Genomic DNA, 27,759 nt, shown 5'->3' with positions numbered 1-27,759 from the left:
TTTTAATGACAATAACAGACACTCAATGCATACCAATATTTAAAAATATGCTGCTTTAAGACTTGTTCACTCTCACTGGTGAAGTCTATTGCACTTGAAAGTCAAATCTGTCTTCATCATTCCCACATCGGCTGTCTTTGTCTTATCACACAAAAAAATGGGCATTTTCAGAGTGTTTTAGAGGCAGGATACCTGTGGATGTATTTGTCCCACATGCTTTGTTTTTGACCCCCCACATGCAATCCTTTAGGCTTGTTTACCACACACACATTGTGAGGGTTTACATGAGTATCTTTGCAAACAGGCTTCAAAGGTTGAATCCATCCATTTGGAATGCGGACATTGCTGGATTAATCGGCAGGATGCAGAGTACGACTGATTGAGAGGGTATGATGTAACGTTGTGGTTTGAAACTCGGATGACTGGGACCGGCCTGGAGGGGAGCACATCCTGAAAGTGCAGGGCAGCGCTCCAAAGAAGACATTACATGAGGAATCCTCGAAATCTCAACCGGTGCTCAAAGGAAAAAAGGCAGAGGAATAAAGCAGCGATACATTTCTGGCACTCCTCAGCGTGCTTATGGTGATCCACTGAAGGCTATCATGAAACAAGAGTATAATTAATCTAATTAGTCATTCGGGTTCAACCAAACCAAACTGGATCATTCAGTTAATGTGAAAGGTCACTTAACCCAGTGTGCCTCGAGCTAACATCTACGTTAAAACACCAAATGCACTCCATTATGCTTGGATGAGTCCGAGGTAAATTTGAATTATTATCATCCAATGGCAAATTATTCTGAAACACAACATATCAATGCACAACACAACAGCACTAAAGCAGCACAGGAATATTCAGATTTTTTGATCAAAACTTGTCAGAGTTATTATCTTGGATTGGGATGTCAGGTTTTGTTCTGTAATAGACACCTCACCGCACACTGTGATTTTTCTACGGGGATTAATTAACTTAAGGCCTCAGGAATACAAACTTCCAGTCTCACTGTCAAGCTCTGCTGTGTGTACGTTATCGCAATGACAAGAGGTCTCCATATACTTGTCCTGATTCTGAGACAAACGGGTAATGAGGAACGTCTTGGTGTCACACGTGCAGAGAAAGCAATCTCCACACAGCACACATCAGAAACACACATTTACATGAAATGGGAAGTAAATGTCTAAAAAAAACCCCAAGACTTGAAAGAGGACTGGGGAAGGGGATAATTTGTTCTTCTTCTCCTCGCTGAATTGGATTTCCATTTTTCGGCTGGGTTAAAGTTGTCTGTCCGATCGCTCCCTTCAACCTTGACGTAATCTCCCCATCTGAATGCCAGAATTCGCTCCAGAGGTAATGCAAAAAGAACAGATCTGTATGCAAATGAGGCGCAAACGTCAGGTCGGGTTAGGGAATGAGCGGGGATGAGGTGTTGTGCAGGACAGCTTTTGATCCGTTATTTCACTTACGGATCGGGTTCACCTCCCAAGCAACCTCCTCACATAACTGCGAGAATGTGTGTATGTGTGTGTGTGTGTGTGTGTGTGTGTGCCGACGTCCGTGTCTGTGTGTGAGCTAGAGTATCCAGGCGTGTGTGCTGAAGAGACCTGGTACCTTTTGCCTTGTGTGGCAGAACATAAATCTCCCATAGTGAGCGCCTCCCTCCCTCCCTCCCTCGCTCTCCCTCTCTGGAAAAGCAGTCAGTTTGTTGGGGACACTTCCCTTGTGGGCATTAGGATCTCTGTGGGGGGTCACAGGTCAGTCGGCGGAGGAAGCGACAAGCTGTGAAATGTAAAAGACCAATTTCTTCCACATGTTTCAGTGCTGGGAGAACACTGCCAAGCTGTCAGCCGGCATCACGTTTAAAATGGGCCAGGGTGCTACCCAGCAGACCTGTCACAACTCATTTGTAATTAAAAAGCCTGTGTGATGTTTAAAGCAGAGCACCCCAGAAACTTTTGAGGACTGTTAAATAAAGATGAGCTGTGCGTGCAAAAAAAAAAAAGAAAAGGAAAAAAAGGGGGATGTATTAATAACAAAGAAAGTAGCCAGTCGCCTTTGTAGTAGATCAATACCAAATGAGCCTGGGTTTGATTCCTGACAAAAGCCAGGATGTTGGATTACTTAGTTGGGAAACAAGAATGGTATGTGTTTAAAACGAGGAAATGGATCCTAATTACTACTAACAGAAGTCATTAGCCACCTCGTAGATGTGGTTACAATTGTGGTATGACTTTGCGTTGACCACCAGATAAGCAGGGCAACCACATCGGAGAAGTTCATCAGTGCATCTGACGGACACACTTATCATCATATTGGAGCGTATCCCAGCATGCACTCGAAAGAAAAGCAAAGTAGCACCAGTCCAGCAGTACTAAAACATAGAAACGTAATCATAGTCACACCTGGGAATGTACGTTTTAAATCAACCTAAGCTGCATATCTTCGGACTGTCGGAGGAAATCAGAGCACCCGGAGGAAAATGTGGGGGGAACATGCTCCACACAGAGAGAGAGCCTTCTGTCTGTGAAGCAGCACCAAACACTGAGCAGACGCTACAATAGTTAATCTGCTATCAGAAATCATTTAACTCTGTGTCTCCAGTGCCTCTGGAAAAAAATGCAAAATACTGGTAATCAGATTACATTTGAAACAAGAGTATTCCAGTGATAATGGGACGGATAACAACTTCAAGATGGTATTTAGAAATGTGTGGATATATAACACATGCTGTCCATCACATGCAAAGTCTGTTAGGTAAAAGAACATTTAACGTTGTTGCTGCATTATCTCTATAACAAAAGTACAACTGCCACAACTAGATTTAATGATGAAGTAACAATGTCTGTCAAGTCAGAATACTTTGTTTAGTTTAGCTACGTTAGGCAATACATAGATTGGATAGCAGTGTACTGTGTGAGTGTGAGACTCAAATGTTCAGTTTGAACACGTAACGTGAGAAGCTTAGCTGACTTTAAACATGGCAGCCTAAGTACAAACTGCACATTCACAGAACCTGTGTTTGAATTCATTGGTTACTACTATGGCCGTTAATAAAAAAAATGATTGCAAAGATAGAAGAAAAATCTAAATGCCTCCTGTGTCATTGTGCCAAACAGGGTTTGCGTATTAATGTAAGTGGGCGGTTGTATTATCTAAACCCTTTATCTGAATGTGTAACAAAACAGTGTAACAGTTTTGTGTTAATTACTCAAACATTTAACTAAACTAATACTACAGTGTTGGATTTGTACACATCATCTAACTGAGAAAACATTCATTGTTTGAGATCTGTCAGTCAACGCACGGTGGATCAACATGGTGGATCAACACGGTGTCAACCCAACCCTACCCTCAAGCACAGTCACTTAGTGGGAACCTGCTGTAAGTGAGGCCTGCCATTCCTCTCATCCCGGTGCTTGTGACATTAGGGTGACATTTTCTCCCCACTGTGGCATAGTCGGGGGTTTTAACATCGGACCCCTACCTGGCAGAGATGAGGAAGAGCAAGCAGAATCAGGCGACAGGTGGAGAGGGGACCCCCGGAGAGAATGTACCACAGAGGGCTCTCCTGCTCTGCTGCTGGGGCCCGCATGCCGCTGCTGCTGGGGGTATATCTGGGCCTGGTGAGGACGGAGCTGGGCTTGTGATGTGGGCTGGGGCTGGAGGGGCAGTTGACCTTGTGGTTGGTCGTGATGGACCTCAGGTTGGGGCACGTACAGGGGGGTGAGGTGGAGGAATCGATAGGGTGATGCAGCACTCAGGCCCCTCAGATGATCCAGAAGGGAGCCTCTTTACCTGAAACACCACAAACACCTGGGATTATCTCAGTGTGTTCCAGGTCTACATATGGGTTCAGTGAACAGTAATATAACCACTTCATGTTAACGTCGTCAACAGTTATGTTCATATAATTCCATTGCCTCACCATTTTCTGTGGAAAGAAACCAGCATGTGTGTGTAATTACACTACAGGTGTTAGTGATCAAACTGCAGACTGAGCCAACTATTAGTATTTGTCATAGTGTGCCATAATGGCATACAGTAATTCAATTAAGACCATAAATGTGACTAGTATGAATATTGCACACCCTATTGTGCTGTACACGAAAAGATGTGCAGAAATACAGCTATTTACATCCCACGGAAATCGAAGCAGTAATGATAATGCAGTAATACAAACAACATGTCACAGTCGAAGGGACACATAAAGAGACAACCCCAAGACAGAAAGCTTTGTTCTGGCTTTTAATTCAATTAAGATGTTTACTAATCTAATCAATGCATCAGCTAAAATACATCCGGAATTGCTGGGTAAAGATGTGGTTCTTGTTTGCTCTCTGGGGCCAATTTCCAATTGCTTTTATCGTAGAAAATCCAAAAATCCAACCCCAAGCTAACCATCCTCCCTCCCAAATAACAGGGGAGGGTCAGAGTGAAGGGGAAACAAATGCGTGCACACACACAAGAATTATGAATATAACATGAAACAACAGATACAAAGCTTTACAAGAAACATGCATCCACATGTTTCCTAACCCCGCACACACACACACACACACACACACACACACACACACACACACACACACACACACACACACACACACACACACACACACACACACACCTGAAAGTACAGGTTGCACAGCCAGTGGTCTAGATCAGAGGAGATGACGCCTTCAATCTTTTTAAATTGGTCCAGTTGTGTGTTCGGCTCCCCCCTGAGCAGAGGGGTTTTGAACCTGCGTCAATGACACACAACCGGTAATAGTCACTGCACAACCAGATGTATGATGGGAGAGGTTTTTTCAAACATCAGGTCTGAAAATAATTACAATTTTATGTCACGTCATGCCGTGTTTTTCCGTGAATCACAGTTTAGTGACCTCAAAATACAAATTTCTTGAGGTCTGACAGCTAGCTTTGATCTGGCTTTGACGCACCTGCCCTGGACAAGACCGAGGCTCGGCCCACAAACAGGAAATGCCCCCCAAGCCAGCACAGAGCTGACGTGACTGCTGTCTCCTGGTAGTGCGATCAGTTGGAATACCAGGACCATGGAGGGGACGACCTCACAGGCTGCTGGAAAGATCTGCAGACACATTGGGAAGTCACTCACATTTCCATTTAGTGGAACACACATGCCTGCAGGCACACACACTAACATATTAACAAATAAAACACATTGACAAATATACAGTACTACATGGCAAGCAACCACAGACTTGCTCACAACCAGTAAGCCAATGACACACAGAAGGTAACAAACAGGACAGGAGCCCTTAGGGAGCTACTCGATCTACATCCTAGACTTGCATCCAACTGTTTTCCAGTCTTACCCGTCCAACCCAGTTATATTATATTAGACGGATGGCATCAAACACAGGGTGGAGGAGAAGTTGAGATTGTCGTTGTAGTCGATGAGCTGACAATTACTGAATTTGCGAGGCAACGTTATTCAAACTGATGATATTAAGGGTATCTTGCATCAAGCACAAAGTGTTAGCGGTTAGCAGTCGATGGCAAACATTCTTATTTACCCAGAGAACGGTGGCTTTGCTTAAAAAATTAACTGACGGTGAGGTGTGTGACACTTCATCCATCACTGGGTGGACATATTTTATCCCTTTATTAGTTGTCATGGAAAATGCAGGAGACTTGTTTTAACACATAAATCATGTGTATCCCTCCACCCCCCTGATAATCTGCTTTTGGTATGCACCTGTGAAATGATGGGTAGTAGTGTCTGACTCAGGACACAAATTTATGGCATAATATCACGGATTATGGATATTGAGGATATTTCATATTATTCATTTACTGTGAGAAATATGACCTGCATAAATAGTCATTTGTGTGCATGTGCCAGTGCATATGTGTCAAGAGCCTGCATGTAGACATATGCGCTTGTTTGCATATGTGTGTATGTGGGAAGTGTTGCCGTGAGGTTTGTGAGACTGGATGATGTGCTTCAGAGGTTTTCTCACTTCCTCTGTTTGCTGGAGGAGCTGCTTAAACCATTTAAATATGTTTAATTCAAAACAGACTGATGTTTTGTCTTTAAAAAAAAAAAAAAGAATTGCATGTGTCCACAAAAGGAATGAGGGAAAATGATCACTGTGCAAGATGACTCAGTTCGTTGTTATATCTCCTTCCTCAATGACCAAAACCTGGAACAAAACATAAAATAAAGGAACAAAAACAAGCAAATGCATTGATCTCCATACGCACTTCATCGGACCTTTCATATTTGTTCTGCCTCATTCCTTCTTCTTCCTGCTTTAATAATAAAATGTGGAATGTACAGCATCTTCTCATTTGGTGTAAAAAGTGTACAAAGACCAGGGACTCCTCTCATGTGCTCCCACTTGCCTTGCATATCCAAGACATCTCCAACTGAACTGCACTGTTTCTGTTCTAAATCTTAACCCAGACACACAAAGTAAAAGGGGTGAATGCAAAAAATGAAGGAGAGAGAGAGAGGGAGGAAGGAAAATAAGCTCCTGGCTTCCTCTTACCATCACTAATTCCTCATTTCCTCTTAGAAGGCACTGTAAGCACTCCTGAAATCGCACGATACAGTGTGGGCAAGAGGAGGGAGAGAAAACATCCAAGCCAATCCTGATAGTGGTGGAAACGCTGATCAGATTTGTCTGAGACTATCAATGAGGACAACAACAACAACAACAACAACAACAGGTTTGTATATAAAGCGCAGCCGAGGGTTTGGGGAGGAGAGGAGGGAAGGAAGAGTGACATGAGGCATTTACCATGCTGTACTTAAACCTTTTTTTACCTCTGAATCAGATCCCAGGTCCGCATTCAGTTCATGCCAGCTTTTACCCCGTCCTTTATGTTTGATGGGAGCTGTAGACAATATTATCAGGATGCTCTAGCTCAGTGAATACGCCCACCAGCACATTGGCAGTGTCCACATGTGCTAAATGCTCCAGCTAAGGCCTTTAGAGTTGCCATCACAACAGTGAAGAAGCCCTTTCTGAGCCTGTACAGAACTCTATGGAATCAGGAGGGACACTGGATTTAGTGGCTTCTGTTTTAAGGGTTCTCTTGTGAATCTGTGCACACACACCATCAATGAATAAACACAAACAAAGATATCTAATCCACTGGTCAATATCGACCATCCAAAACCAGTATGTAGGTTTTTTTAAGATTAGTACAGCTTCTATAGAGGATGTTTTCCCTCGTATCAAGAGGTTTAGGGAAGTGGTTGGGAAATGTGTATAGACTATATTTAATGTAATCTGCTGTGTTGTTTCATGAAAGAGACCAAAAATGAAAACATAGTCTTCTAGTCCTTGACTTTACATTGGAAATGGAGGTTGAGAGTTTTAATACTAATTTTAGTCAATTCTGCATAACTTTTCTATTCCTTCTTTTATCCCGCTCAACTATGTTACAGATGCTCAAAGACGTGCAGAGAAGAAACTAAATTTTTCACAGCGTTTGTACATTTTCATTCCAATAAAACATTACTTCCTTATATAAATGAATAATTGATCTTGGGGTTGATTTACATGCATGGATTAAATGTCATGTTTGAAAAGTTGTTGTTTTATTCATACAGAGATCCCCGGAGAAAAACCTAGAGGCTGTGTGTGGCATATTTTCATATGCCGTCTTTTACAGCAATATAACTTCTCATAACCCTTTCAATCTTCACTGCAACTGATGAAACCGAGGGAAACAGAAAGAGGAATTTGGAAATACGGTGGCGAATGCAAAAACTAAACATGCAGTGTGGTGGAGTCTGTCATATTAGCAAAGCATGTTTTATTGTTGGCTTTTATCTGAGGGGACTGTTTGTTTTTACTAAAACTTTCCATTGAATTTCACATCAAAGGCTTCGTCCGTGTTATTAAAAGTGAGTGCGTTTTAATTCAGGTTCCCTCAATGTCAAAATTGCTTTCGGATAAGAGATATTTAATTTTTATTCAAATATTGAGATGGAAATAAAAGAAATATTCAAAGCAGCTTCCCCAAGCATTGTAAGAATGAAGGGGTTCTTATTAAATGAAATTGCACAACAAGCTTGTACCTTGTTGAATGAAAACACGTCGGTGTCAATACAGGAAGCAAAAGCAGACCTCTGCGTATTGTTCGCAATACTTTCAATTGTGCAACCTTGAAGTTATGACTTAAATTTCAAGAATTCCATCTAAATTAAATTAAATAGCTAGGTATTTTTTTAAATGTTTGGATTTTGTGAATTGTTACAGTAAAATGTAAAATGTTCTGCTTGTGTCCATCGCCTCACCATGAACAGACTCTGGTTGACGTTCAGGTCAGTGTCGCAGAAGCGGCCCCGATGCTCCATCGGCTCGGTGGACACGGCCCGCTGTTGCTGCTCCTTCTTACTGCACCAAGCCAGAGCTGGACCCCCAAGACGGCTGTGAAGGGCCACACTGACAGTGTAGAGGCCCCTGGGCAGCTTGTCTCTGGTGGCTCTTAGAGAACACACACACACCTCCACAGGCTGGGAAGTTGTGCTCTCGTTCGCCTATAATACACAAAGAGCAGAACATTAGGTTTGATTGCAATATTTGATCAACTGATTTTATTACAGTGGACAGAAATACTAAGTTTGGATAATTAATAGTAGATCTGTAAATATACTCTAAACCTATATATATGTTGGAAGTAGAAGTAAAACTTTCATACCTCACAATAAAGATTCTGTATTGTCTTTAACTAGATTCACCAATATTACTATCTTGCCCGAGATGCACCTAAGCACTGACAATCTTAAAGTGTATTAAGACATGAATTACAGTCAGTCTCTGTTTGCAGGTTAGTGATACAACTGTGCAATTACTCATCAACGGTATCTAGCAAAAGCCATTTTGTCCGTTAAATGTTACCACTGAACCATCAACTCAACCACAACCCAAACCTGCCTCTATGCAAACACGTGTGGACAGTGCCAGGCTACTATATTGACAGTTACAGTTACAAATTCTGTCAACAGTTGTGCTATCTAATCTATATCCCCGTGTAACTACCTTTTGGAGTGCTATGTAAATAAAGATACTTATCACTTCCCCCGCCTCCTCAGCTTTTGTTCAAATAAACAATCTTGCTTTCCCTTGTCCTTGTCCTTGTAGATTAAGGAAACTATTAGCAGGTGTGTCTTTACCCCGGATTCTGAGGACAGACCTCCAGTTGCTAGGGAATACTAGCAAATATCTAAATATAAGGTATTTACCAAGACACAAGTCGCATGTCATTTATTATAGGAGGGAAGTGAGAGAAATATCACCAGCTTGCTGTATGCAGACCATCCCAAGAAATGGTGAATATAAAATGAGGAGATAAGACAGCATGGCCACAGTGTCACTTGTAGGAGCATTAGTATCTGAAATCTTTTTTAACTTCAGGTATGTTTGCTCATGTGTTTTTGTTCAAGTTGCATTAAAGCATTCATATATGTAAGACATGCTAAGTACAAGTGCAGGCTTCCATCTGATGATCTCCATTTAGAGGTTAAGTGCCTTGCTCAAGGGCACATCAGTGTTCCTTGTTATGGAAGTTGAGATATATTTCTCTCCCCCTCACCACACTGCCCATTCAGACGGAGGTTTCGAAACGCCAACCTTCTGGTAACGAGCTCATCGCACTAACCTCCGGGCTACATCAGCCCTCTTCTTGTTGTTTTGCTTGTTTATTTTGGTGACATGTGCCTCTCTTTTGGGGCTTAGGATGAGTAATAGGGTAAGCTTGTGAGACAGTTTAGTTTTTGTTATGAAACATAATCGGAGAACAATGTAAATACATATTCAGTCACTTGTCCCCTATGGCATCTGTTGAACAGCACTAAATGAAAAGTCAATCTGGCTTAAACAGAACCAGTTGGTCCTTTATCACCAATTATGTGTTTTTAAAATTTCAATAGCAGTGTTGTTGTTTGGCTGGTTGGACATTGTGTCCATCCATTTGTTGATCTAACACACACTTATCCCGTCCTATTCAGGGATGCACCGACACAATACAGATATCGGACATTGGGCTGATCTTCCACACAGTGAGGCACACAGCTTATTAATTGAACACCGTTATGGGATCGGTACTCGGCAGATTCCCAACGTCAGGGATCGGAATCAGGAATGCGAAAGTTGCATCAGTGCGTCCCTAGTCATGTCCCATCCCATCCTTTTTTAAGTGCAGGCATTTATGTTTCTCCGATTGTCTAAGTTGCATCTCTTAATGCCCATTGAGTGTCTGACAATTAAAGCCTTCAATTACAATCCATGACATAGTAGCACTCAGGGGCTACATGTGCTCTCACACACACACACACACACACACTTTTTGTGTTACAGTATACTGAGCACAGTGTTGTCACTAAACAACCTGAGACTATTCCTATCCTTTTCCCAGACACACATGACACACACAATCGCCTCGCACCGGCTGCCAGTGCCCATTGCTCTGCCAGTCTTTGAGGGGGGAAGGTGTGTGCTGAGCCCTGCAGTAATGCCCCTCAATCTCCCCACTGTGAGCATCTTTGCATACCAAAACAACAAAAACAATTTAGGCAGAAGTGAAATTAGTATAATTGGTGGCAAAGCGGTTTAGCCCACACATCTCACATTTGGGAGGAGGTGATGGAGGCCTCCAAACCCCCACACTGGATAGAGATGTATGCATGCAGACTGGAAAGGAAGAGGAGGAGGATGATAAAGGAGAAAAAACGAGGCAAAGAAATAAATAAAAAAACAATAACATCACACCGGTGTCCAATATACACTACACATGTTTTGAAGAGGTATTGTTATTATATGGCCCACATGCTTTGCACAGGCGTTGTAAGAGGCAGTCAAGACAGCAAGGTGAAGGTAAAAGGTGAAGAGAGACAATTTTCCATATCAGAGGTGGTGTGTTTGCCCCGAGCCGGAGTTGTGCCTAAAGTGCCATAGCATTACAGCACTCCTACAGATGAGATCAAAGGCTCCAGCGAGGGATCCTCCGTGCTTTTGCTGGCAAGCGGCCGTCCTTTCGCTGAAACATCTTTTCAGGGCTTTCCACACATTGACTGATCACACAAAATGCACTCTTAATAGAGACAGGAAATGCCACATACAAAAACTTCCTTTCTTTCTAAGTATGGGCTAATATTCAGAGATTAAGCTTTCTCGTTAATTATTTTCATTTTAATTAGTAAATCTTAATTAACAATGAACATTTACCCTTAAAAAATTTTGGCTTCGGAATGAAGGAGGGGGGTGAAGAAAGGAGAGAATAAATATGACAATCTTTTTGGGACCTCCGGGCAGGATTACTGATGCAGGCTGCCTTAGTTATTAAACACGTTCTAAATTAAATGCCTCCATGAATTTTGCACAGATATATATTTTCATAGTTTTGCATGCCAAATGTGACATTTTATATTTCAGATTCATCTCGCTGCACTAATTTTAGGGAAATGTCATATAAACAAAGATTTTGTCATTTACCAAAAGAAATTACTATGCGTGGCAGGTTTGGCCATTGCTTTCTCTCACTCTCTTTCTCTCCTTCCCTCTCCCTCTTTTGCCCCCTATTCTGCCTGTGCCGGTTGTTTCAAGTCAGCAAGCCATAAAAAATCTTTATCTCAGTGAAACACAGCAATTTGGGAGATAATCGAATGGTGACTGGGGGGCACAAACGCCAGTCTGAGGAATTATACCACAATCTCCCCTGCATTTACAACCTTCCTCAAAGCTAGTTGTCACCCTGGAAGGAAAGCCCCCGACTGAAGATTCATTACATCTTTAAGCCAGCACGGTGGCATGGCAGCCTCATCCCCAGATGCAACACAACAGCACACTCCTCCCACAGCTGGTGATGCTACCGCTAAAGCTGCAGCTTCCTTCTCTCTTTCCCACTTGGTTCTCTGTTCTCTCCTCTCCCTCTGTTCCCCTTTTTCATCTCCAAAGACTCCTTTTTCCTCCTACTTAGATTCCTAAAACCACAGACACCATCCACACAAAGCCGGGAAATAAAATCTTTATACTGTATAAAAATAATGTGGCTGAATAGTTAGCATACTGTATAGGAAAGCTCAGTGTTGTATGGTGCCTGCATGTGAATGTGCCTTTGTGTGGGCATGTGCACATACAGTACCCATTAGTGTAATGAAAGGAGTGAAGGAATTTGAAAAAGCAGAAAATATGGGGGATAATTTCCTCATCCTCTAACAGGTCCCCTTTCATAGCAGGATTTCACATAATTACATCATTGGACTGATTTTGAACAAACAACAGAGCATTTCTGTTTCAAGATTGGTAAACACTTTGGGATCGATATCTCCTCCTGTGAAACAAACCTTTGAGAGATTAAGAGCGATGTCACTTCCTGTTTGTGTGCTTTCTTCTTCCCGACAAATGGGTGTTTTCTCAGTTCACAGTCAGAGCGACTAACAGATCCTACCTGCCACGGGGGCCGTGATGCTGAAGAGGAGGATTCTGGGAGCTCTGTCATCTGGCCATATTTGGCCATTGCTTCCTCTTGGCCTTCCCCCAGTGCTCTGAGTGACGGGCTTTCAATGGTTCTGCTGCTACATGCACAAACACACACACACACACACGTGTATGATACACACAAATACAAAAAGCTAACCCTGTTAACAGCCACCTGCATTTTGGACTCTCTGTTGTTTGACTCTGTAGCCAACAGTAGCTCAATCTAATAACACCACAACAAAACACTTTCCACTGGGTCCCTTTCTCTCTCTCCTCTCTCTCTCTCTCTCGCTCTGTCTCTCTCACTGCCTTTCTCGGCCTTTCAATCTTATCATCTGTAATGTAATAAGCGGTTGCTTCGCTTTGTCTCCTCGCCACGTCTCTTAATTCCTCAAAATAAAGCAATATCACAGGAGCCCTGGCCTGCCTGTGACTGGGGATAAGATGCTTGTAAAAGGAAGGATAATTCAGCAAATAAATGGTCGGCATCAAAGGCAGGCACTGGGTCTTTCTTTCCTTTCTCTCCCTGCTCACTGTTCGCCTATCAAAAGTATTACATGTGCTTTCATCAGTTCACAACAAGGCACAATGTGCTTCCTAATGCAATTACTCGACCTCCATTAAATCAGAAACAGTGGAAACAAATGAATTACACATTTGTTACAAAAACCACAAGTCAGCTCTGCGTCTTCCCTCTTTATTTTTTTCTTTCATAGGCATGGGGAGAGAAAAAAGTGGAATCATTTCTCATTAAATTTCAGGCAGATGTAGCCCTAGGTGATGCATAGAAAGTCTCCCATGCCTAATAGCCACCCACCATTGATATCAGAAGGAATTTACAGGGTTCAAGGCTGTCGAGAGGAGGTCATCTCGCTAAACTCCGAACCACATTCATCTGACACGACTGGTATCCGACTACCACCCACCCATAAAACAACCAAACATAAGAGAAGATACTGATGTGTACAGTAGTTTCTTGATTTTATCATGTCAGCCGGCATGGTAGTCCATAATTACTAAAAACTTAAACATGCTAAGCTGATTGCCCACAGGGCTCTGGCTGCGAGATTTGATGTGTGATCTCTTACTAAAGTGGATGGACCAAGAATTGATGCGCCTCCAAGCCCGATGACATGGACATATTTCTGTGCCCTGGAGCCATGCTACCCACAATGCAATGCCCGTCGACAGGAGAAGCCATGCAGAGGACATGTGAATTACATTCCTTCTTGAATGTCAGTGGGAATACAAATGCTTTTCACACAATTAATGATTACAGTCATGTGACATCAATTGTGCATATGGAGAGAAATGTGAAGTGGGCTGGACTCACCAGTGGAGCCGCATGTTCAGCCTGGGCTGTGCTTCTCTCACTGCCTCGTCACACTCTCTGTGTGAATGAGGCTCCTTTGAAATATTAAAGTAGATATGTTAACAAACACTGTTAATGTGTTAACAGTCATTAACATTATCAGCTAATTGACAGTTTAATTTAAACCACATCACTCTAAATGATGATGTAAGATATTATTAATTTCTGTGACTGACTGTAATGAAATATTTTTTTAAAGATGAGCGCGTAAGCATTAGAATGTAGCCGGCTTATGAGTATGATTGGAAGAATATGAGCTTGTAAAAGGATCTGGTAACAGCATACAGTCCCCAAGTTAATGTCCTGTGGGCTGTTATAGCAAAACAATCCACGCATCCTTCACACGGCACATATGCACATGGGCCTTTACCTTAACATTCCCAGCGAAGAAGGCCATTAGTTTGTTCTTTCTCGTTGCCCACTCACTCCTCTTCAGTGGTCCCTTCTGAGCCGCTTGCTGAAAATACGTGTAAATACACATGCACACTTTCTTTGGATGCAGCTTTATGGAACAGTGCAGTGCGCCATAATGGCAGAATTAAGCACAAGGAGCAACTGTAATGCAATCTGCAGGCAATCGATACTGAGCCAGGCCCTAAAGACATGTAGCGTTTGATGAGTATTTCTGCCGGTTTTACATTCAGTCAGCACATTCACACTCTCCATTCAGATGCATTGACACTGCTAAGTGACAGCGTCTCCCCCTGTACAGGCTTTGTACGGCAGAATAGAGACAGAAGAAAAACACTATTATTTTTAAAATAGATGTGAAATCTCTGGTGGATAATGTGCTTTCAATGGGAGGTGGGTGTGGAAACAGTAGGAAAGCGCATACATATTATGGCAGAATAAGATAACACTGATCCCAATACTGATACAGTGCATAGTAGATGCCACTGATTATCCAGTAAGGGAGGGTGAGTCAACTGTTGCTGTGGCTTCCAAGTGATGCTGAGACATTGTTGAATCATTTTTCCCTAATTACGTTGACTTTCTATTCATATAATTTGCTACTCCTACTCTCAGATTATAACTAAAAATACAGTGGATAGAAGTTGTGCATTCTTTTTACATATGCATTAATGCTTGGGTTTCTATGCAATCTAGATTTGCCAACACAATGGAAACCCCATGTCGTTGTATCTTCTCTCATTTCTTCTCTGATTTATGGAATACAAACACTTGTTTTGAAAGGAGCTTCAGATCTTACCGCTAGTTTAAAATATCCCCACTCCCCAGTTGGAAAATAAAAAAGGAGTCACGCTCTATTTTTCCTGAAAAGACTATAAGACGGGTAAAGAGCCAAGGAAATGCAGCTTCTGTGAGAAACAAATATGCATAATAATGCACAACAAAGTTCAAAGACAGAACAAAACTGTCTCCACAAATAAGTTAATTGTGCGAGCATATCATATGCAGCGTAGATTATACATCAGAAATCCATGCACTCACTCTGAGCTGGGGATGAATGAGTTATCTAACCTTGAATGCATGTTCTACAAAAAGCAATTTCACATGAGTGAATTCAGCAGAAATTCAGATCATCTGCACTGAAAATGAAATGCAGAACTTTTATAAAGGTGGCAATGGGCAAAAAAAAAGGTTGGGAACAAAAAGTAGAGCAAATATAGAAGGAAAGAGAAATAAAATTAGTAAATTGACAAGGTAACACATACAAACGCACATGAACAGACAAAACAGATAAACGTACACGCACACATGCACACACTCTATGTCCATTAGCCAAAGCCACTGATACACAGCATAATGGACATGGCTGATGTGCTGGTGAATATGGGATGATGACACAGATATTCCTCTTTGTAGCCCTGACCTGCTGCAGTGAAAGGCTGCCAAGCGTGATCATGTCAGGCTGCACACGCTCCCTCAGCTGCTGGGCGTAGTGGGGGATCACCTCCTCTGCTGTCCTCACTGCAAGAAATAATAGGCATCACAAACCTTATAATATTTATCAAAAAGAAAATGCTACTGCGGCATTATGCAGAATTCTTTGAATGCTATGCCATGTGTATTGCCAATACAATCTGTGTGAATCAAATATTGTATTGTATAAAACTTCCTGGAATAATTCCTCGCTAGCTTTAATGATTGATTCGATGTCATGAATGTGCAAAGAAAATACATTTTATACCAAAGACCATACATTTTAATACTCTACTAACATAAAGCCCATAAATAGCACACATAAATAAAAGCATAACATTACTTTTTACAGCGCTCTCTCTGCCCATTACCATCCTCCCTGCTTGGAGTCCAGCCTCTCCTCCCAGCCCAGCACTCGCCCCAGCCTGGGTTTTGGCAGTGGTGAGGGCCTGGGAGGGTCTGCAGCCCGAGGCATCACCACCACCGTGGAGCAGCAGTCGCCGCTGAAGAACCGGATCACCCGCCTTCACCTCCAACACCTCCTCATCCCTGGAGGCTAGCAGCGTACCTGGAGAGACACGCATCAGTGGGCACGGGCACACACACACACACACACACACACACACACACACACACACACACACACACACACACACACTGATGGATGTGCATACTTACATACACCAGAAACAGACACACACACTCAGAGATGAGTAGGTATACACAGACATGTATGCATGTGGACAGAAACAGTAAGTCACACACATACAATGTGAACATTCACAAAACCAACTACACACTCTTTAAAACTTTTTTTATTCCTCAAATCTTGATCTTGACATATTGATACCTAAACAGGATCTGAGTTCTACATGGGCATTAAACAATGGAAATATCTCATAACATTCATGCAATCCTGCAGTAATTAGACAAAATACATGGCTGGAATATTATAATGACATAAACAACTTAAGAGCAGATGTAGAATAAGGTACATAGGGTTGAACATATCTAATGTGTTTCTATGCAAGAATCAAAGGAAGATGCAGTATCTTGTTGTGGCTTTAAGCTTATTTAATTCTGAACAACAAGCCCATACTTTGAAAAAAACTTTTCTTCTGCACCACATGTGAACTAGTTTCTAGTTAGCAACCTAGAATTAATTACTGAAAGCTGAGAAGCTTCATCTACAGTAGCTAACCTGCTTGCTGTGCGTCTTTTCAATTTAGCTGCGCCGCCTCGTTGATAGAAAGCAAGAGGTATTCTTTGAGCATCTGGGTATTCAACGTGTGCAGTCCAAGATGTGCAACAGCCAAAGCTGTTATCTCTGCCTAATGCTTTTCATATAGAAGCTGATATCAATGTCTAACGCATTACAGAGAACTAGAATGAATAGAATACCAATTCTGTGTTCTTTCATCTCCACGCCAAAGCGACAGAATTTATCGAGCTAAAAAGGAAGAACTGAAGATCTCAGACAGACAGAAGGGATTTCTCCAGGAATCTTTTCTGAGAAAATGTCTACAGCACTGGCCACTGTCCATTTCATTAATACTTTGTCGCATTCATGCTCTTTCTTGTGAAATGTGCATGGGGCTTTGTGTCAGGCTGTAAAAGCTCAGACAAAAGCCTGAGAAGCAGTCACAAAATGTCAGGATCAGTTCTGACACACTGGTTCTGCAGCTGCAAAGAAGACTTGCGGCCTACACCGGTGGGAGGCATCATACAACAGCATAAGGTGATTGTCTAGAAGTCTATTGTAGCTTGGTGAAGTGCTTACTGGCAGTCACCGCAGTTAGACTCCAACAGTACAGAAGTCTCTCTCTCTCCCTCTCTCTCTTTCCTTCCCGGTCTCTCAGCCTATTGCATGGAGGAACCGTTAATCCAAGATCCTCTTTACTTTTTCTGTGGGATTTCATGAACATTCCAAGACAATGGATGGGGCTGCTAATCTCGGCGGTACAGCTAAATCCAAGACAATGGCAAATAATACAAGCCAGCTAAATTCTACCGTGTTGAAGCGGGCCTAAACCCATCACTTGTGCGCTGGAATTACAAGGGAGATGTGCGTCATGTCAACAGGATCTGGTGCGACTGTCTTCACCCAGAACAATGCTAAGCTTAAACCACCTCAGTGTTGCCTGGTTGGCTACATATTTAAATGAAACTGAGCTAATGAGAAAAGGCACGCCTACTATGAGACAATGGCTGTGCTTGGAAAGCACTGACTACAAGTGAAGGTCCGTTTCTAGACTTAGTCTTTGTTCCATGTAAGTGCTGCTTTTCAGTTTTAGTGGAAAATGTAGCGTCTTATTTTTGTCTGGGTTGTTTATGATTCCACTGTGTTGAGCTTCTCTTTAAGATACTGCGCCTTTAAGACTGCAGTGTGTTCACGCCGAGGTCACCGGTTCAAATGGTAACTTTAGTTTTGTGATGTTAAAACATAAAGTTTGTATCAATAGATCACCGGACAAATGCACGAGTAGTTCTTATGTGTGAAAACAGAATGAGAACATGAGATGTCAACATTAACCAGCACTTACACATGTGACAAGATCTGGAAAAAATTCTAAATCAGGAAATGTCAAATAAATAGTGATCACAAGGGATTCAATTAACTTTATATTTCCCACATTTTTTAATTGAATTAAAGTATTGTAATGTAAAAGTAAAGTTATTGTTTGGAATTAAAGTTTTATTTTAATAAATCAACTATGTCCTAATTACCAAGACACAGGAGTACTGTAATATGTGGATACATACCAGGAATATTTATGAAGGTATCGTCCTCATCCAGCAATGCAGCCATTCTTTGATACAGCCTGTTTTCATCAGCATTCAAAATTGCTACAAGTCAAAACAATTATAAAATGAGTACACCCTCAAAGGTGGTGGAAAATTACATGCATCTGTGTGCTTGAAAATTACTTTCCACTTATCAGACGAGTCAATCTAAAGCACATCTTAACATGCAAAGCAAAGATATTAGCTGTGGATGGAGAGGGGAGAAAATCAAGTGTATGCATAGGAGTAATGAAATAGGAGCATTAACATGCCTGTTAGCTGGCCTGTCATCATGTGATGAGATTTGGTTGAGCGAATCCTTTGATATTACACGGCAGTGATATCCAAAAGATACAGGTGAAATGGCTTCTCCATTAATAGCCATGTTTCATTATAACATGCATATTACTTTTGTCCCAAGAGCTCGCTTTTAATAGGCCTACTTTAGGAAGGGGCTGCAAACTATTGATATGGCTCTGCCTGTGTCATTTGACAGGGGGAAAGAAAAAGCCACGGTGAAATGAAAGCTGACCAGCGATACATGACCTTCGTCAATGACAGCGAGTTGGGGAGCCAATCTTGTGATGCCATCACTTGGTGTATTTACATAGACTGTCCTGCCGTCACAAACGGCAGCCTGCTACCAGTGATCTCTCTCACCTCACTTTAATGAACCGAGGAGAACTATTATGACAGAAAATGGCATACTTAATTCCAGCTCATCTTCAGCGCTGACCCCGGCCATCCCGCAATGCCTTGGGTCTGTCTGCTCCGCCGTCGACGGGTCAAAGTAATTTTGGGCAAGTTTATTTCCTGTGGAAAGTGCGAGAGGCGAGAGAATGAGAGAAAGAGGGGTTGGGAGTTGGCGGAGGGGTGGCGGGGAAGGGAAGAGGGGAGTTGTACAGGTTCAGGTTAGTGGTTATTAGAAGCACATGAAGCGAAATGTTAATTTTGAAACCCACACTGTCGAAGGGCAGGGGCAGCGGCTGCTACCAGATAAGAGCCAAGATGAGACAGGAGTACAGCGGCAGAAAGAGAGAACTGGGAATGAGACTTCTGGGTTTCTCGGTGCACCTCTCCACGGCCTGCGGTGCTCTGGGGCCTAATTAGCATGCCGCAAAAGGTCACGGCAGGCAATCTCTTAAATACGACTGCCATATGTTTGCCATGTTCAAAAGGAACTAATGAGAAAGTCTACAAGCTCAAAAGTACCTGGAATTTCAAAGACAATACCTTCTAAATACTCCGAGGTCAGCGGCCTAGAGGACCGGGCAAGTTTGGAGGAGGAGATCCAAAGGAAAATAACCTGAGCCCATGTCTCATTGACTTCTTATTAGCAATCAGTGACCTATGGGTATCAAGTCTGCTCCACAGAGTTTATGGGAATCCAATGGCTCCGGGGCTCTTTCTATTAAGGGTACACCCGACCAAGCAGCTTTCTTAACCCCAAATCATTCTCATTACTGGCCTTGAATATTTCACTCCAATCTAAATTGCTTTACTTGTATTCCTCGGGTTGTGGGCCGGAAAAAAAGTTGCAATAAATCACGTTATGCATTCCACACAATGATCGTCATTATAGAAGTCTGTGGGTATCGAAGCTTGGACGTGTAAAAAGGTGAGTGTGTTTGGATAGGAGCACCACTGGCCCACTACCCAAAAAAGCTCACTGGGATTCTTTCGAGCTCATTTGAAATATCTGAGGTCTTCACACTAAACAGTCAGACTGAAAAAGTTATTAAACGAGGAGCAGCCGTGTGACTCCTCAACGCTGCCATAAATTGACTGTGAAATTCACATGTTAAATCCCTCTACGTCGTTAACAAAGAGTTTGAACAATTTCTCCACAAATAGCTCTGAGGTTATGAAACCCTTTTTTCAAACACAAATTTGCATAATGGTAAGAGCTCCGTGGATCACCTTTTGAATCATATCTGTGATTTACCTAAATAGTCTGCCTGTCCTCCAGTTCATCTCTCTAATGAAAATTTCAATTCTCTGTTCTTATATGCACATAATCAATAAGTAGCACTTCCTGCCTGCCAGAGTCACTGTTAACAGAGCAATAGAAGTGTCACAAACATGGAACAATGTGCCTTTGTGATCTTCCAATAAGAGTCATTGAACTGTTATATATTATATTATATGCATATTCACAGTCCCGAATGAATTTATTATTGTATATATTATTTTGTGCTGTTGATTTATGGTTTGTTTTTTTTCCAATATTCAGAGCAATTACCACAAAGAAATGAAGTTATAAACCTCTAAAACACACAGCTTCTGATTTATATAATGCCCTTTGAGACGTGTAATAAGAGCGCGTACGTACACTTGACACAGGACTGTTAATAGAGGGAATGTGATGATATGAAAGGTATCACATTTCCCTGAGTTTTATTATTAATAAACTACCACATGGTTAAGTTCATTTGGTATGCTTTAAGGGTATATGGCAAGTGGCCTAATTTGCATTTCCAATTATTAAACAAAAAAAAGGAGAGAAAAATCTGCTTAACTTAGCTCATCCCTAATCATCAGCATGTCAATATATGTTTTAAAAAGTGTCTCAGTCGGTGCACGAACAGGAACCTTGTGTTCCCAATCAAACAACCTTTTGAGAATCAGGGTAAGTTGGGTTTTCTTAATTTGATGAACAGTATTCCTTCCTTAAAATTCATTTTGAGGTGGAACAATGTGTGGAGTATTGTAGCGTGTAAACCAATAGGACATCATAATCATCTTCTTCTTCTCTATTGGTTTAAAAAAACAGTTTTTAATAAGATTATAGCAGTGAAAAATAGCTAAGAACAGTAAGAATGGTCTCTGCCTATTCGACTGTACCGATACACTCAGCAGCATTCATGATTTAATTGGTTTCAACACCAAAATAAATGTGATATAAGGGTGAAAAACAAAACAGACAGACTATGACTTCTGGAATTGTTGATTTATTAATTCATCATTGGTTTAGATTTAGCATTAGTCTGCTGTATATGTATAAGTTTACGGTCTGACTTGATAGAAAACATCTTTTTTTTCCATATGCTGGCCAGATTCACGCACTGATGACAAAGTTTGACCCTACCTTTTGTGTACAAACATTATAACAATAATTGATAATAATCACCTGCCATGCACAGCAAAAGCAAAATAAACCACATTAAATCAAAGATCTTACATGGGAGTCATCCCTGAGAAAACTGGCACGCTCGCAACCTTGAACGCATCCTAATTTACCATCCCATTCCTCAAGAGTTCTCCCTGACATACTGAATTATAAGGGGGCATATTCGTATGCATGATTGGCCTTAAGCCGTGTTTCGGGGGCGTTGTGAGTACACCACACAGACAGCGGATCGGCTTGGTAGCGTAGTAGCGTATGTAAATGCACTCTCCTATGACTCCAGCCCACCACAAGGCATGTAGCCGAGAGTGGGAGTCAAGGCTGATTGTGTCGAGGGTACTTCTAGATAGAGATAGAACACCCACTACTGTAGCGTTCTCCAGTGGAGGAAGTTATACGAGGGTTGCTTGTTCGGACACGCTTGCTTTGGAATGCAGGGACCAAGGGCCCCCTGAATGGAGAGAGAGAGAGAAAAGAGAAAAAGGAAGAAAGAAAGAGGGAGTGAGAGAAAGGTTAGATCAGGAACACATCTACTGTCAACAAATTTGAGGCTAATGAAAAATGAAGCTTCACCTCTTTCTTTGGCAGGGGCTTGCAGCTCCATTTTTTTTTGGTGAGCTGCAAGGGTGCTATCTGGCCTGTCACCTCGAATTTCTCTCCTCAGCCAAACCGGAGGAACAGAAAGCTCGGTGCTTCCTCCTCCATCGAAGGCTGGGTTTTCTATGCCCACCAGAGCGGCTCGCTCCTCTCTGCCTGACAAAATAAGTAGAAACATAAATACAAATACAAACGCTGACATGAAGGAGCAATACAACAGTTAGGTCAAAGTGACTCGAAAAAAAAAACAAAGCACATTATATGGCAACAAAATGTTTCTTTTGGTGATTTCTCTGCACCAAAATGTTCAAGCGCATCCTCTTCGAATGACACTAAAACACAATTAGGTTAAAATTAAATCAGAATCTTGCAAAGGAGGAGAAAAAAAGAGAAGAAGAAATGATTAAAATAATTACAAATTGCGCCCTGACAAGCAAGAGCAAAATTTAGCCCAAAGCCATTTGTCTGTAATTAGTTAATTAATCCTTACACAAATTATGAGCAATAACTCATCAAGCAGGACTCACCCATCAGAAATTCAGCCGACTTGGATTTCTTCTGCTTAGGTTGCTGCAGAGCCTTCTGCTGTAACTTCTGGAGGGAAATTGTTAAATGAATAAATTAGCTGCAGAATGAAGATCATCATTTATGATCCGCAACTAACGCAGTATTTTAAATATGGGACGACACTAAAATGTCATTTAATTTACATCGCCGCTAAAGGGGTCAAGCACTAATTGAACAACAGGAGTGGAAAAGAATTTAATCATAAATAGATAAGAAAAGTTGACATGAATGTGTAATGAAGGTCACATTAAAATACTTCCTCCTTGCTTCTAAAATGAACGGGCAACAACAAACACTCTCCTGGAGAATTATGCGTTTTCACACAGACTGCACGAGAGTACACAGTCTCGGTGTGCAAATGAGTATGGAAATCTGGGCACACTTCTCATCACTTCCATTCACATGAACTAGACCTAAAAAAAATAAATAAAAGCAGAGAATAATAAATTGTCTTTAAATAACTCTATGACAGAGAATTTTCAATATAGAAATGATGTGTAAAGCCTGATACAAACAAATGTGATACAAAAGTGATACATCTATCTACTGTATCTATCTATATATCTATATATATATATATATATACATATGCTAAGTCAACACTATTAGGGCTGTAGGTGGTCTACATTGACATGGAATGGAAAAAGGAGGAATGTATGAAAGTAAGTATGGGTTCCTTTGAAATCAAGAGTATGTGGAACAAACTGCAGTCCCACATTTCTCTCATTTCTGCGGACAAGCAGAACAATAAGAAAGCTGAGGTAGAAGGCATAAGTAGTTGTTTTTGTTATGGATATGTTTACATAAGAATGCACCATTCAAAAGAGCTCTGTTGCTCAAAGCGTATGGAACTTTTTTAAGCATCATTTTATGCAGATTTCAATGATGAACTGTGCTCATGCCCATGAACAGCATGTATTTGTATACAATATTTAATTTCAAAGGCAAAATCAAGGGGCAGAATGGGTGGGGGGCTTATTTCAACTCTAAATGACAGAGCAATTAAAATAGAGAAGGACTACTTCCAGACCAATCTGGTAAGAGGAGTTTTTGTAAATCTGTTTTTACATTCAACAAGCCCTACAGCAAGACATTCATTTATACTACTGAGATTAATGCTTATCTAATTGTAACTTATTTAAAAACCATTTTCATTTCGACTGGGTACCAATCAGTTTTTCTGAGATTCATACACTGTGGAGTGTGTGACTGGCAAAGTCGGCGTCAATGTGTTCCCTGTGTTTTCTTTCATTTTCTTATTTTCATTTCATCCCACACACCTAAATAAAAAAAGATACATATTGTTTGGGTGTAAACGCAAATTAGGAAACTCCCTGAAACAATTATGTTCAAATGAATCTGGTCATTTTACTAATAAAAAAATAAAGAAATGCAAACAATCAGCATTTGCTCAGTTTTACACCAGGCCAGTTTAACAATATCGTGTTATTTGCATTCATGATATGTATTTAAATTGAGATTGTTATTGGAACCTTGCAAACTATTCTGAAAACCATAATGAAAGTAAATTCCACTTTTTACTTGATACTGTACGATTGTTGTCATTTCACAACACAAACTGCATAAATTATTTTTAGAGTTGATATATCATTTTTTTGCCAAAAGTAATTAATCATTAAATTAAAACAATGAAGGAGGATAACACTCTTTATTTCACAAATTATTGCTTTTGCCCTGAGGGCTAAAGGCACTTTGGAGAGATCAAAGGAGAAATCACATTAAGTTTAATCTCAGGCTACACAAATGCATTTTGTTTATCACCCTAATTACTGCACGGAATAATCTAGAATATCATCTTCCTCTTGAAAAGCGGAATGTATAATAATACATATACATAATTCACACTGCAATAACATTTTGATTATTTTTCTCTAAAAGTTTTTTTATTCTTCGCCGTATGTAATGTTCATATCACTTCATTCTCCTCTAGGCACACTTTAGTTTGGTGCATGTTTCTCACTATGCAAAGTAAATTAGCTCCATGTCCTGCAAATGTCAATAGGTCTTATGATTACTTATTTATTCCTGCCTTAAGTTCAGTTACAGTGGGAAAAAAAACTAGTAAACACACAAGGGAAAGTACACAGAAGGAGTACAGTGCATACACCCCGGGCCTAAAGCTTTGGGTCATTGTCACTAAATATCTAATCCACACAGCACCATGTGAGCCTCTCTGTCTAGAGAGCTAAGAACAATGCCTGGTTCTCCTCTCGCTCCCTAGACCCCACTGACATTGACAGCATGCTCCTTGTAATACAAGGACTGTTGTTTAATGTGCCATAACCGGATGGAACATGCAGATGTTGCATATCTAAAACGATAAACAACAATTCAATCCTGAGGAAAAAGAAAGTATCAGAGAGGTCCATGGGACAAACTGGAGGTAGGAATGGCTCTTCAACACTTCTGTGATAGCAGCAGAGTACACTGGTGCAGGCAAACATTTAAATAGTTCCTGTCATGTTGCCCATAAATATGTCAAATATATGGTGCTGCACCAAAATCATGTGCCAAGGAATTTGGGCATATTACAACATAGATATACAGCAGCACAACAATAGCCGGTGAGTTCATTCTCTTTTCATCTGAAAGCATCTATGCATGCCCCCTTAAGCCGTCACACTTCCCTCATTTCACTGCAGCACACAAACAACTTACTTTGCAGTCAACATGAGAAAAGAATCATTTATAACTGGTGACAAAAAAAATCCATGACTTTTTTTTTCCTTTCTTTCTTTTTTAAATGTGATTGTTGTCAAAAGGAATTGAGCACAACAATGCCTTGTTCAGTTCTTGTTGCATTCAAAGGCATAGCTAGAAGGGCTTGGGGAAGACCGCTCGCTGCTAGGGGCTGGTGGGCACAGACCAGCTAGAAAGTGAATTTTGCATACTGTACGGATCATCGCCCAGTTCAACCCAGTCACATTGAATCTGCCATCAACCAATTGTGCTTCATGAAACCGTCAACCCTCATTTACGTCTGCCTGTTTTCTTCCCCACGCAGCTGTAAACAAGGCCCCAGCTTTGAGCTGTCTTCCTCTGTCCCTGTGCGCGCTGCTTGCCAGGGGAGCGCAGACAGCAAAACCTCGTCTTCACAGAGTTACTTGAAGCTACCATTTCCAGACAAGCACCCTGTGTGCTAGGCATAGGAGTATAGGAGTCAAGGGCGAGAGTGTTTCTGGAAATGACAAGAGTTTTAAGAGCTTTACTTACAGTTGAGATCCCCGCACATGTTTTTTCTCTTCCATGAGTTGGAATTTGTGCTTTAAAAATTCATAATAATAGCTCTGCGTTTGTTCTCAGGCTGAGTGGCATTGATCCGTATTTGAATGCAAATGAATGTGCAAGTGAATAAAATTGTATCTTAATATAAATATACGTGTGAATATATGTCATAATGTATTGTAATGAAATAATAAAAGACATACCGTAATAAAGATGAGACTGAATGCCTCGCTGAATCAATAAAGACATCAAAGTTGATTTTGTTTTCATGTTTATAAAGTCTCTTTTTATCTATCACCATAATAGAAATGATCATATCAATAAAATGTCATGAGAACAATGAAAACGTCTTCAAAGCATATTTATTTAAATCACGACAGATAAGGTTAGCATTTTGTTTCAAAGGCACTCAGAGCCAATCCTACCCTCGACATGTGAAACCATCTTAATTTACAGAGCGGCCTTATATGTGCGCGGTAACTGTGACCCACCAAACACTTTCTTATTAAACAACAACTGCGTCAGTCGCTGTAGACAGAAAACATAATTAGTATTCAAGCTTAATTAATCTACGCTGGCCCCCTTTAAGTGAATTAGTCAATTATTTATGCATGTGTGCTCCTTTGATGCTTACAGATTATGTATGTTACTGGGAGAAAAAGAAAACCTTGAAAAATGACTTTGAAAACTTTCCACCATAAAATGTCACTACAAGCTTCTGCACTGACTTAGAAACATGAGTGAAAACTATGAATGCTGAATGACTATGAAAAAAACCCTGTGCTAAACTTCTCATTATTGCCACATCACCATGCCAGATATGTCAGAGCCAGTGAAGGAAAACATTGTGATTCATTGTCCTAAATCCGGAGCAAAAGATAAAATAAATCAGCGAAATATGTACTTTTTGTGTGTCCTAATCCGTGGAATGGAAATCTAACACAGGCCGGATCAAGGTCTTTCCTGGGATCATGGGAACTCCTTGGGATTTTCAAGAGCCTTTTTGTTTTTACCCTTGAGAAACAGGCACTGGCCTCTGCACCCCTCAATCCCCCATTGAGAACCCAGAGGCAGCGCAGAGGAATGCTAAATGTCAATGGTCAGACTGCACCAGCACCTTCAGTGAGAGAGATGGAGGTACAAGGCCTGACCTCTTTGTGTTAAGCTACGCTTGCTATGAGGGGCCAGAAGTGAAACTGTACTCACACTGCTAAAGGTGTCCATCTCCACAAACTGCATAAGATCATCACTTGCTGACCCTGATCTTTGAACAATGGCGAGGCCTGCAAAACAGAAAGTGAGAAAATACGAGGAGAATTATGCCAAAAAAACCAACATAAATCTTGTGTTGCATGGCTCCCAAGAATGTGAACCACACGTGATGAGAATCTGTTATTGACATTAAAAAAATAAAAGTTTAAACTTGCCTTAAAATCCAAAGTTTGTTGATGTTTTTAGAGCTTGACTTTTCTAAAAGAGCTCTTTTAAATGCTTAATTTGCTGCACAAAATCCTTCATGCCACGCAGCGTTACACTATCTCTCCCCTGCTTGTGTGTTTAAACCTGTTATCTCTGCAATGCATCTTGGAGAATAAAGGACAATAAACACCATTTATTATCACAGATAACAAATTATTTGCCCTGATTATTCAAATAGTTTATTCATTTACATCTGGTACAATATCATTTGGTATTTTTATCGCCTTTTCCTATGGTAATTCACA

The 27,759-nt window shown here is 41.1% G+C and overlaps 1 protein-coding gene across 1 annotated transcript in view; it reads right to left on the bottom strand.

Moving 5' to 3' along the window:
- ofcc1 (orofacial cleft 1 candidate 1) overlaps positions 1-27,312 on the bottom strand; it is a 72,859-nt gene extending 45,547 nt beyond the window's left edge. Inside the window, 15 exon segments of the mRNA XM_029458073.1 lie at positions 3,482-3,713; positions 3,715-3,792; positions 4,625-4,739; positions 4,941-5,089; positions 8,276-8,518; positions 12,427-12,553; positions 13,792-13,865; positions 14,201-14,287; positions 15,665-15,762; positions 16,058-16,282; positions 18,478-18,561; positions 19,207-19,311; positions 22,199-22,374; positions 22,746-22,816; positions 27,242-27,312. Of these exon segments, the coding sequence (XP_029313933.1) occupies positions 3,482-3,713; positions 3,715-3,792; positions 4,625-4,739; positions 4,941-5,089; positions 8,276-8,518; positions 12,427-12,553; positions 13,792-13,865; positions 14,201-14,287; positions 15,665-15,762; positions 16,058-16,282; positions 18,478-18,561; positions 19,207-19,311; positions 22,199-22,374; positions 22,746-22,816; positions 27,242-27,274 (1,897 nt within the window). The 5' untranslated portion in view covers positions 27,275-27,312.
- Between the last annotated feature and the right edge of the window lie 447 nt (positions 27,313-27,759).

The sequence above is a fragment of the Cottoperca gobio genome, chromosome 20 (genome assembly GCF_900634415.1).
Source record: "Cottoperca gobio chromosome 20, fCotGob3.1, whole genome shotgun sequence".
NCBI classification, from domain to species: Eukaryota; Metazoa; Chordata; class Actinopteri; order Perciformes; family Bovichtidae; genus Cottoperca; species Cottoperca gobio.
This window is presented reverse-complemented; position numbering and strand designations above follow the sequence as displayed.